Source organism: Pieris napi, chromosome 20 (assembly GCF_905475465.1).
Source record: "Pieris napi chromosome 20, ilPieNapi1.2, whole genome shotgun sequence".
Classification (NCBI taxonomy): domain Eukaryota; kingdom Metazoa; phylum Arthropoda; class Insecta; order Lepidoptera; family Pieridae; genus Pieris; species Pieris napi.
Genome location: NC_062253.1, coordinates 1,061,394 through 1,074,977, shown reverse-complemented (window position 1 = coordinate 1,074,977; position 13,584 = coordinate 1,061,394). Strand labels below are relative to the sequence as shown.

The 13,584-nt window shown below is 34.3% G+C and overlaps 1 protein-coding gene across 17 annotated transcripts in view; it reads right to left on the bottom strand.

The window, feature by feature from the left end:
* The window catches only part of LOC125059885 (dystonin), a 243,672-nt gene that overhangs the window by 118,872 nt on the left and 111,216 nt on the right, over nucleotides 1-13,584 (bottom strand). For 3 of the 17 annotated variants that reach the window (XM_047664560.1, XM_047664561.1, XM_047664567.1), the window contains exons 1-2: nucleotides 5,953-6,046; nucleotides 2,282-2,923 (exon numbers count right to left, since the gene is read on the bottom strand). The exons of 12 other annotated variants lie outside the window; for them this stretch is intronic. In XM_047664560.1, coding sequence (XP_047520516.1) covers nucleotides 2,282-2,881 — 600 coding nt within the window. In that variant the 5' untranslated portion in view covers nucleotides 2,882-2,923; nucleotides 5,953-6,046. Of the gene's footprint in view, nucleotides 1-2,281; nucleotides 2,924-5,952; nucleotides 6,049-13,584 lie in introns of those variants that run through there. 2 more of the 17 variants (XM_047664549.1, XM_047664550.1) reach the window with 1 other exon arrangement.

Here is a 13,584-nt window from a genome sequence, read left to right as displayed (position 1 = left end):
GCTGACCCGGCAAAAGTTATTTTGCCATGTATATAATTTCTAGGAAACATTATTTTAGTTCAATAAAATAACTATCTTGTAGATAGTAATTAAAAATATAGGTTGATCGTAGACGGGTGAAAATTTGCATGTAGAATATGCCACGAGAATTTTATATATTAGAGAGATATTATACAATTTTAGGCAACAGTGCGTCAAGCTTTAAAGCTCTCAGTAGGAATTCTACTATTATTCGTGTATAATATCAGTTATCAGGTCAAAGGCATCACTTCTTCATACAATTTTTGTACATTACACAAGGCAGTGCTTCCGTTTAGTTCTAAGTAATCCCACGTTCCAAGTTCAGACACAAATCTAGACTATGCAGAAATCTAAGGCTGAACCCATGATATATTTTTAATACATTGTTTCGTCACTGAGAAACCATTGAACATTACGATCTAGCCTCACTTAGACTAATAAGTAAATTACTATAAGGATATTTAACATAAGAAAGTGTCCAATAACACTTACAGTCTGTATTAAAGGGAAAGAGACTATGTTTTTGTATATATACGTAGTTTAGCACGTAAAATTAACGTGCACGTACTCACTATTTCAAAAACGTAAAATAGAATCATCAAAGCACGCGTCGCTTTTGCTCATGAATAGGAATACGAAATGGCTGACCACCTGACAGATATCAATCAGGAGTGCAACGCGGTTTGCATTTAGAAATTCATCACTTTGATCTCGAGATACTTCCTTGAATTAATTCAGTAAAAACTAAATGTTCAAGTTTTTTTATTTATTTAATAGGAGGCAAACGGGCAGGAGGCTCACCTGATGTTAAGTGATACCGCAGCTCATCGCAAGTGCGTTGTCGGCCTTTGAAAAAGATGTTAAAGTTAAGGTGAAAATTTCAGTAACCAGTCCGGACTCAAAGCTCTCAGAAACTTTAACTTTGGTAATGTTTCATCTGGGAACACAAATATATTAATAACGATGGATGTTCAAAAGATGCGTTACTCATCCACTTAATCCAGAAATATCTGAAGAGGTAGCCCTTCATGCTTTTATATAAATTATTATCTCAAGCTTCCAAGTTGTGGCCTTCAATATAAATTCAGTCTTATAATTGTAATTGATTGATTTTAAACAAACTTAAAACACGAACCTTTTAAGATAATAGTGGTTGATAGATATATCAATCTTAGGTTCACATGTATCAATGTATATAATAAACCAGTGGCACTACAACCTTTCTAAGTCAGTCAGGCAGAGGAGATCAGCCTCCTGTGCCTGACACACGTATTCGACTTTTTGGGTCTAAGGCAAGCCGGTTTCCTCACGATGTTTTCCTTCACCGTTCGAGCGAATATTAAACGCGCATATAGCAAGTCCATTGGTGCAAAGCCGGGGATCGAACCTTAGGGATGAGAGTCGCACGCTGAAGCCTCTAGGCCAACACTTCTCAACAATCAAGGTGTACAAGAGAAACAAAAAGAGAGAAGATAAATCGAAGGGCTCACTAATCGATAAACATAGAAAAGATTAATAAAAATGTTATGTTTATCAACACTGACCTTTATAAATTCAAAACATAATCTAAAACGCAATTAAAACCAAAAAAATATGGGAACAAAAACAATGCAATAAAAACGTGATAATTTCGTCTGCAGATTAAGGCCAGAACATAAATCAAAGTTATGTTCAAAAACTAAGGATTTCCGGAGTTGGATAACTAGTTTGTATGAAGGATGTGTTAAAATACAGTTTCCTTTAGTAAAAAACGTAATTAGTATTGCAAGTTCAATGATACATTACGTGTATTTTAAATGACTCTACATTCAAGGAATGTATTAGAATTTACAATTTTACATGCCTTTGTAATCATTATTTTTCTTTTATTGCATCTGAGGCGCAAACTAGCTGTTGTGGTCTCTGGCAGAATGACCAGCGCTGTGGAACACGTCTGTTCCTCAGCATAATGCTAAGCCAGGTACAACCACAACACACACACACATTACACACTTAAAATGTACCTTATTCCTTTCATAATTTTTGTTAGTTTTCCTTTTTGATTATTATTCTTATTATTATTTTGTATGTTTATTATTTTAGTACTTTAAATTTTAAATAGGAATATTCTCACTCTTCTTCATTTGTTCTATTAAGATGCACAAACAGACTTAAATAACTCTTTCCTCACTCCAACTAATTAGCGGGCAAGTTGCGTGAAAACAAGATTTTAACACAGATTCCTTATTACCTAACCACACAACCACATAGCATGAAATACCTTTGTTCGTCTAGGTGGCGTTGACTCTACTTCGTAATGTCTGTACTGCTCCGAAGACCGTCGCACTTCCCTTCCTCGTAAGTCCTCCATCGATGATTTTTCTTCTCCCCTCGTCAGCGTCGTCACCTTCCTGACAATTCTCGTCGTGATCCTCCTCTGCCCACTGTCATCTTTCTTCGAGATCTTCGTAGACTCCAGCGAGGAGCCTAGGACCTCGGTCGACAAACGTTTGTTCGTGTGAATCGCCTGCATTTCCGATATACCCCTTCCACCCGCTGATGTGGGCACCGCGAGCGCGCTTTCACCATCATATTCGAAGTGCGTCTGGTTTCCCTCATGGACGATCCTGCCATTGTATGACCCTGAACGGTAACGCTCCACGCCTGGATAATTCCCGTCATACACGGTCTCGTGTCTCGTCAAACTCTCTCGAAGACTTCTCGGAACAGATGGCAAGTTCAAACTCGTTGTTATAGGTGAACCGACTTCTGATTGTGGTTTCTTTAAACTGGATTTTAACGGCTTCTCGTCCCCTTCGAGGGTTCCTTGAACGAAGAGGCGCTTACTGCTGCCCTCTTTTACAAATCTATACATGGACATTCTCGATTCGTCAGGCCTTCATAGGCCGGCACATACTCCACACTATAATGGCATTATCTCCTTATTATTGATTCGATACGCGTTCCACTACAACACAACTGTGTGACAAAACTGGTCAATAGACGAGATAAGTGATTTTAAAGAAATTGATTTTATTTCTCTCAAAGCTCGTTAGAACTGGAACTCGATTCATTAAGTATCATATTATCAAGAAAAAGCTAAACTGGTAAAGAAAGTAAACGTCTGCGTATGTACTCAAGGCTTGAACGGATTATAGTCACCGAGCCGTATTTGGGAAGATGTACGAATATGGTTCGGCCCTTCCGGAGTGACTGCGTCAAGGAAACGCGTTGGACGGCTATATCCTAAGTATGAATAAATATCGGCGCCTATTTGCGCTGTATATTGTTACCTAGGGTTATTCAGAGTTGGGACGTACCAAGTTTTCGATTAATCATTAATAAATAAAAATCGAAATTAACAAATTAATTGTTTCAGACGTTTAAATATATAATAACAAGATATTTCTGGACTTTTAAAATTGGTGTAGTTTCGCAGGCGCAAAATATCTGCCGAATTTAACCAAATAGTGGCACATACGTAAGTACAAGTGTACCTTGACCTAGACTGAGACTGACGTAAGTTATGTAAAATTAAGCACAACTTGAATTAAAATGAGGTGATGTAATTCACTTGTTATTGATACTTCATACATAAACTATTTGGTATTGAAACAAAAATGTTTTGACCTATCTTTTATCACTGGACTAGGCAATGATTTGACAATTTGGTTACACGTCGTCAGTTTCCAATCCATAACTCACAGATGTACATCATTATGGAATTGCATTATTTGCTTAAAGAAAAATTAAGCAGTATTTTATTAAACACGCTATTATTTATAATAATACTTCAGAGGATAAAGAGTGTAAAACATATAAACATAGATCGATCTATCACAAAGGATATTGTTCAATCCAATCAAAGTTCATCGTGCGATATCACTCCTTAGAAGCCTTATTAGGGATAATGGTAATCGGTAAGGAAGGATAAACTATAAATTAATTACGTTTGGTAATGCGAAACCTCGTAACTGCTAGATCCAAGACGTTTCAATGGATTTTCGTTTGGATTAAGTTTAACGTCTTCAAGAATTCATTTATTAACAAACGAGCTGCTTGTGTATGAACTTGAAAATTGTCTTTGAAACGTTCGTGACTTCCAAACATTTGAGTAAACTAGGGAGGGTCTTCCGTTTATGGTAAGTCAAAACATTGAACTTTTTAATAACAAAGAGCGTACTAATTCTTAAACGGCAAACTAACGAGCCCTCTGGAATTGAGAGTGTGAGCGATTATTAAGGGGTTTACTTGAGATATATGAATACGATTAAAAATCCTTCTAAATTAAAATTTCAATTCCCAGACATAACTTGTTACACGTACAAATGTCACGGTGCAAAGGATGCTAATTGCGCGTGCACACACCGCCTCGACCTTATTCGCATACAACAATACATATATTGTTTCCGATACAATTTTGTAAGATTTTACAATTCACAAACTATCACTGTACAACAATTTAAGGCACGAAAACGGAAATTTAACGAAATATAGACAACGAGACCCGAGAATGTAAGTGCGTGCTCCTATTTCACCATGCCTCCTGTGAAAGAGGACAAATCTTGTTTTTAATTTATGTTATTATTATTAATTACTTAAGATGTCATGTGGAACATGGTTTAATAGTTGCAGCTCCTTACAAACGTTGTGTAAAAAAAAAACCTGGCGATTAAAAAGAGTGGCGGAGAGTTTATTGCCAGTTCTTCTCTTCCGTTCTACGCCCTTGATTTGAGAACTGGCACTAAATGTAAAATTAGAAGCATTAATATACAGTATTTCTTTACTGACAAGTCATAAGTGTACAAAGTGTTACCTATATGATTAAATGAGTTTTAAATTTTGAACAACAAAACTACAATTTGAAATGGTTGGTTAATTTGGTTTATAGAAAAAAAATTCTTGGCAACTAAATTTACAATTAGAGCTTATCTAAAACAGCATACGATGTAAACTTGTTTATTCTTTGTCGAATTTCCGTTTCCGTCAGAGCAGCACTAAGTCAAAAACCAATATTGCACAATTAGTTACAAAATCGACGTGGGCTGTAAAAATTACGATCTATTAAATTATTTATACAATACATCATGGCGACAATTAAACAGGTGGGTTGCGTAAGTATTTTTTGCGGGGGACACATATACACCCACGGGGGCCTTCGTTGACCAAATATGAAAATGTGTGACAATTTTGAATAAACAAGAAAGAATCGTAAAAAAACTTTCATATAAGTTTAGTAAAGATATTGCATTTAAACGAAAACTGTTTATCAATTCCTTATTTCTCTCAAGAAACCCGTCCGTTTTATTACATGTAATCCACAGATAAAAATTCAGGCAGTTTGATCAACGTACTACTGTGTCTATTAATCCGAAACAATTTATTGTTTCATCACGAATTAAACCCATAATTTAATATTAATTGTTTATATTAATAATGTTATTCAATCTTATAGCTTTCCAAGACTAGGGATAAACAAAATCCAAACAAAACACTGGCGTACTACGTTTGTTTATGTGCATAATTTCGTATTTATATACATACATAACAGGCTCACGTTGTAACCTTGAATTATTACTTTAATGGAAAATATTAAAATTTATAGTTTTTGCTAGAATTAAGTAATACATACTAATGTAATTGAGACTATCTATACATACTATTAATTATATATAACTCAGACCGATAAATAAACGATATTTTTGAAACAAAGGACTCGAACCATATCGTACCAAACTGCGAAGTATAACTTGGATTAAATGGACACTCAAAAACCAGTTAATATTAAACCAAAAAAATACAGTTAGTTTCAAAAATAATTTCGTAAATTACGACTTAAACGAACAAGTATTGTTAAGGATAGAGCCAGAGGGATACACAGCCCTACGCAACCTAAACTTCATTAAACTTAGTAAAACAAAAGCTTAACGCGTATCGAATCACATCACAGACCACACGATTCCGATTTATTATTAAAATCGATTTAACGATCTCGTTCGATTGTCGCGAATCGATTGTCGTTGCGCGCGCGCTGTTCGGTATCTGGCAGGTGACTGCCGGTGCCAGCTTGTTCGCCGGCTAGTGTCGGCTCGCGAAAGTGTTCCCAGTTTATAACAGTAGTATCGGATCAAAATACAGTAGATATTTTTAAAAAAGCTTTTGTTAAACATTGTTATATTTTATATAAATCATGAACACTATATACAATTATACATATATATGTTGTATATCCGTTTTTATCATTGTTTTATATCCGTTTAAAGTGCTTAAGTGGGATTATATTTTCTTTGCGTCTATAAGATTCTAGAACTTTAAACATATAACAGATAGAGTAGAGGGCCTCTCACTCATGGGCCGTGGGGTTCAGATGCACAGGCGCGAATTAATGATTTAAGTTGGCGCCTGGTAGTTAGTATTGGTGACCCCAGAGCTGGTGCTTTTCTTGCTCAACAAATAAGTATCGCAATACAGCCTGTCAATGCCAGCAATAAAGGTGCAATGTCACAGGGACCCAACATTTTAAAATTGTTTTTATTTTCTGTTCACTATTAAGTATTATTACTATGTATCTTAAAAATATTGTAAATACTGTATATTTGTGTTGGATCCTACTGCAATAACAGTGAGTGAAGATGCACTAGTGTCGGCGCTTTGCTCTCTTGCGCATGTCGAAGAGCACCAAACCATGACTCGATTCACGATTCACGAGGAAATGTGAATAAAGGTATGTTTTCTTTTGTATTTCATTGTTTTAGTCTAGATGACTTTATGTTCGTTACCGGTTCTTAACAAAAACAACAGAAGAAATACAGATAATCTTATTTTTAGAAAGGGGAACATCGGTAATAGTGTTGTATTGGTTCTCTGCTTTAATTATTCATGACTTTATCCGGAAATAATACATACAAACTAATTTCTTGAAGTCGGAGGAAATTGGCTGTTACAAGGTCAATGAACTCCCTATGAGTATACATATATTAAAACATAGCTTATAAGATAATATACAGTATTGATAACATTGTAACATTACCCACATCCGAAATCCCATGAAATTAAATCAACCGTAAATCTGTCAACTTTAAAAAACGTTTCCTCAATTATTAAAAGTACATATTATATTATATATTTGTACGTAAAAATATAAAAATATGTGGTATTCACGAACCTAACCTTTTAAGTAATTATATATAGATTAAAGTTTACTATTATATTAAAAAAAAACCTTTTATTTCAGAATTATTCTCATTATTGGCAAAATTCTCTTCTAAATCCCGTCATTTCTGACTGCACTGTGCCACTCTGCCAAGTAACTGATGTTTCCTTAATCTGGTCTATCTACGTTCTAAATTATCTTTCTCTTTTGCGTTTATTGTACTGTGGGCACCAGTTTGACACTACTCTACTTTTGCTTTACTTTTCTGTTCCTCTTATCATATGCCCCGCATTTTACACTAAAGTTTATTAATAGCAAAAATACTATTACCTACTTCCAACTTACTTTCTTTTTTCTCTTTTCTTCGCGAAAATAACAGAATTAACTCTAATCATTCAGATTTTAATTAAGTATACGGTAGCGGGCTGATCAATTTGGAAAAAAAGCATGGTTAACCTATCGGGTACCTAATCCGAATTAGGCGAATAATTTATTTTTTTATAGAACAGGTTAGTGTTAATGTTAAGTGATACCGCCCATGGACACTCTCAAAGCCAGAGGGCTCACGAGTGCGTTTCCGGCCTTTTAAGAATTGTTACGCTCTTCTCTTGAAGGAGTCGAAATATGTATTTTTAAATAGGCAAAAACTAACATTAGTTACATTTTTAACTCTACTTTGTGTAGTATTTATTGTAAATACTACTATTTATTTTAATTTATGTTCACTGTAAAATACATGAATTTTAGATTATTAAATTTTTACTCCTAAAACATCTGATGTTTCACATGAATATACAAATATATATTTGGTTTACTTTCGCAGAGGCTTTTGAAACATGTATGAATATATATTAATACCAATGATAATCGTCTTTTCTAAGCAGTACTGGGGCGTAGGGCCCTCATGGACAAAGCATAAATAACATTGTACTACATAATTAGAACATAAAAAAATGATACATAATTTATGATTTGTGTGGGAGTTAATTATAGCCTGACTGCATTCTTTTAGAAGACTACGTTTTACTTATCAGAAGAATATTATGTAATTGTTGAAATGTAAACTATTAGTACTTTAAATTCCACTGGTGGGTTGTCAAAGAAGAAACAAAGAGGATACAGCGAATGGTCTTAGATATATGACAGAGACAAAAGAAGGTAATTCCGCTTATCTCTAGTTGGCCGTGTATCTAGTCAATGAATTAAATAGAATGCCTAAAGCCTAAATGGTCTCTAAAAGTTGTGCGTTATAAAAATATATATTTTTATCAATTTTTCCGTCAGTTTTAGTTTTCAGTCCGCTGTTTTTGATAATTATATGCAAATAATCTGATATAGTTTCGATTAAATTAAAATCTACTGTACTATGGGTGATGTTAACAACTCATATAAATTAAACCAAGAAAGTTACATTATCAGCCTTTATACAGTTGGCGCCATCTATTGAGCGTCGCTTTAAAGCTCGACTAAGCTTATACATACTGGCGCCATCTAGCTCCGCTGATATAAACTGGTAAGCAAGCAAGCGGCCCAGTTCTCTGACAACTTACCATCATAGTCTGCCAGAGGTGCGTGTACAAATAAATTATTAAATACACAATATTATAACTGTTAGTCTATACATTGTAATATATCCCACAGTATATCTTCAATACAGATTTCTTAGTATATTTTTACAATGCGACGATAGAGGGCGTTATAACTATATAATTTTAATAATATTTATGTAAATATATCGAAAAATTTATAAAGCCCAATTAGTTAGAATCAAATTATCATTCTTGATACAATTTAATATTTATCGAACTTTACAGGTGATTTCAATAGACTTTAGAATAAATTTAAATCATCACCTATAATAATTTCGTAAAATTGCTACGCAAGAAATCAGCGTTAAGTATAGTATAACATAAATACAAAATAAATCTAAAAGACTTTAAAAAATTCATCAACTTGTCGCGAGGAATAATTGCTGTGATTACAAGAGGAACAGACTATGCAAAAGGAGACCTATAAGTTTCTTATCGAACATATTTGTTACGTAAGAAAATAAATCTCTGGACAGTGGGTGTACTGTGGGCGACTAGAACATCTGTGCTGCGGCCTTGTCGCCCACCGTACAGTACTACTTTTTGTGACATATCGAGGTAAAGTGAATGTTAACTGGACTGAAATACCGAAGCGCTTTAAGGAAATAGATGTGATATCTCGCAGTGCATATAAAAACTTACATTCATTAAGAGGCGGATATATTTATTCATTATATATATATATGTCAATTGGCTGTCCAAGAACTCACCGATCCTACCTCCCTATCCAACAAACTGAGACAAATTTCCTTTAAAAGTGGGTTAATTAGATCATATATACACCTGTATATTATATACCGGGGTATATGATATATAAAAATAGTACGTGACAAGGATTTTTATATACAATTGCTTAGGAACAATTGTAATCATATTTTTTTGAAATTACAAGAAAATCTGTGTACATACAAGTATTTAAGTATATATTTCTCGTTCACTACATATTAAAATCATGTAAACGATTATGTTATGCGCGGGAGCATAATTAAATATGCGGTATGGAAATTGCTGTAATTATAAATGTAACACATGCTTGACATAATATAAACATATTATGTATTTATAATTGTGTTGGGACAAGTATAATAATATGGTCAGGTTTCAACAATTTAATTTTAAATTTCGCCGCTGCGAAGACCCTGTTCAAAGACTTTTTCATAAACGTGTTACTTAATTCTTTTTCTTCGTGTCATGGCAACATTAATTTTGGATCTCGCGCTTCTGAATAATTTCTTGGTGCTTTGCCCAAAGCATAGCCATTCTTCAACTAAGTCATGCATGTGCTAGGTCTACTTCTACCTGCCTTAAAATATTAGTTGCGTGGCTGGATGCGGACAAGGCTACGCTGTTACCGTGTCTTGCCCCGGGCGATTGCTGGTGGCGCCGTGGGGTTTTAGTGGGTATGCACTGTTGTGCGAGTCCCACATAACCCTTCCCCACCAAGGTCAACCGTGCCGCGGGAGGGTATGCGTAACGCATTTCCCCACGAAAAAAAAAAAAAAAAGCTCGTATATTTTTTCAACTTAGACGTGTCTGAACTCTGAAGTAATAAAGTTTCTTTTTCTCACTTTATTATCAAATGTCTTCTTAATTTATTAAGATTATAATTTTCATCAACAATTCAAATTCACCTGCCTGTCTGTTAATCTATAAATATATCTGTCACCAAACCCACGAAGATTTTTTATGTTATCATTTAACATTAATAATACATATGCTACCCCATTCGATACGATTTCAGTACTGTAATATGTATATTCTAACGGTGAAGGAAAACAACGTGAGTAAACCGGCCTTATAGTGGACGGCGTGTGTCAGGCACAGGAGGCTGTTTTTTTTATTAGTACTGTAACAATCTTTATATGGCAAAACAACGTTTGCTAGACAGCTAGATTTATAACCATTAATGAATTATATTCAAGTGTCCTGTCTAGAAGAGCAAATACACTTAAACAATTCACATAGTTAAAACACTATGCACTATAATGCTTGAAATAGATAAGTACAAGTGAATTAATTCAACTGTTTTGTAAACAGTACGGGGAGCTATCACAATAAATTAACAAGCAATTTGCATTAGGAGTGTCTACACTGTAGAGAAAAATTGCAAACAAAAAGTGATTTATTATGATTTATAAAAAAATTATTTCCTGCAGCTATTAATAATTCGTAATACTTGAACGCTGCCTTATACACAAAAGCCAAAAACGGAATACACATTCAAACATAAAGTTTACAACTTTTACCTATTTATTAAATAAAAAATAAAAATTATATTTATAATAAATTCCGAGACACATTAATTATTATAATATATATTTAAAGTAATGGAAGTAGAAAAGCCATTATTAATAAACGTCACCAGAGTTTTTTTTCTAATTTTTTAAGCATATATTTTAATACAGCTATTTGCCGGTAATTTGTGTAATATTCTGAAGGTATACGATACATGACTGAGTTACGTAATTGTAACTATTCTTTCTTAATCTTTATTCTGCTCCAAACTGTAACACTTAGTCTTTCCTCTGGAATCAAGTTAAACGTAAACTGTGCCACGAAGTGCTTACAATAAGGGTAAGCCAATGGGACGAAATCGCAGTTGCTCTATCGGCCTTTGAGAATCTTTACGCTCTTTAACATATAAAAGCAGCCTAATAAAGCGAGGACGCCCTTGACTTGCGAACTGGTAGTAAATGTAAATTTAGAATAAATTTAACATATTTTCTATTGAAGTTCATGTGTTCTTGGTTACCTATACGAATAAAGTATTTTGAGTTTAAGTTTAAGTTTAATCACTGATATATTTTTGAATGCGCATATATCACGCCAGATTTGTACAGTGAAGAGAACATTGTGACAGTGGTATTGTCTATGCCGAAAATTTATATGAGACAGGCTAATAATATCACAGATATGTCTGCCCCTAAAAACACATACACATTTTACGACGCAGTTGCAAATTCAAAATTTATTATTCTTATATAGTGTAAACACAGCTCACAAATTATTCATATTGCATTTAAATCTATTGTCTTTATGTTGGCTTGGAAAGGACAAGGCGATTGGCGCCAGACTCAAGACCGCCTAGATTCTAGATTGTCAGACCCTTGACCTAACGCTTATCTTTGTTTAAAGCTGTGGCCAGAATGACTAACGATATATAAAGCTCGAAATCGTAAAGTTTTGTGTTTTGGGGAGCTGAGTATAGGAAACATTTGCTATAAATAAGAAAGAAAAGCGAAGAGAGTAGACTCTTCTTACAGTGGTGGTCTGAAAATATCGATTTATAAGGTCAGTAGTCCCTAATAATTTAAGTGTATTGTAATGAAACAACCTTCTAGGCTACAATCTTCTAGGTATGGGCCTTTGATTTCTGAATCTGTTTCATGATCATTTGTTTCTAATAGGCAAGTACGTGATCAACCTACTGTGTCTGACATATTATGCCAGTGACTTTTTTGGGTATAAGGCAAGCCGGTTTCCTTAAGATGTTTTCCTTCACCGTTCGAGCGAATGTTAAATGGGAATATAGAAAGAAAGTCTACTGGTGCACAGCCGGGGATCGAATCTACGACCTCAGGGATGTGAGCACGCTGAAGCCATTAGGCTAACACTACTCGTATTGTAATGCAGCAGTATCGCTAGGTTAGGAGTCGTATTGGACTTGGCATGGAGCTCGAGGTGGTCGCACCTGGGCTGTCTGATTCCAATCCCGGCTGGGATAAAATACAAAATTAAAATTGTTTTAAGAAAAAATAAACAGCAGCTCTATATTAGGATTACCGTGATGCCTCTTATGAGCATCAGCGATACGATGAGAGTATTTTTTTATAGAACATTTTTTTATGTAATAGGAGGCAAACGGGCAGGTGGCTCATCTGATGGTAAGTGATACCGCTGCCCATGGACTGTTAATGCCAGAGGGCTCGCCAATGCGTTGCCGGCCTTTTAATTTAAATTTAAAATAATAAATTTCATAAATTCATTTTCTTGTATTAAATTATACAATAAAATATTTAAAACAACAAAATGAATGTAAGTCACAAAGCATTGGCGCTGTAAGTCCAGCAATACATCTCTCCACAAATTTGTGTACTTATATCTCTTCCATAGATGGCCTTCGATCATACATGAACTTTGAACTCATATAGACCTGACATCTTCAACCTCGAGTTTTACAACTTAAGAAAACACTATTTATTTTAATTTCAATATAGTTGCATATGTAATGTAGACATTCAATGCCTATATATGGTTAGCGTAATCGCGCCACCCACACATTTAACTCACACATATAACTAGTTTTCAAGATTTTTAATTATCGTCTTTTTATGTTAACTCGATTAAGAAATCCATTACGGTGAGACATTTATTCAATAATAATAAAAACTTTATACAATACAGAAAAATGGTTGTGACAAAATTGATTTAGCACTAGGGAGCCCCTGTGTTGTGGAACACGGTACATGGTGCATATTTAAAACATTTTTTTTTAAATTGGTTTTAGTGTTACCTTTAATCAAATAATAGTCTACGCGACTTAAGTATGCGTGAATGGGTGTGTGTGTATATTACACTCTGTATTAGAGTGGGCTGAGAGTGTATCTGTGTTAGTTTTTGGAACCTCGGTAATTTAAAATAATGTAGGCTCCAACTAGCATATTTTTTACACGTTTTGTTTATATCTGGATAGTTTGTTTATCTCAAATCGGGTGATTTTATTTAAAACGGACCAGTTGGGTTGCTGTCTCGTTCATTAATTTAAACTTTTTTCATATAACTCCCTTATAAGCACATATTTCGCTTAGAAGTAGCCTATATCTGTATCTCTTTACCAATATT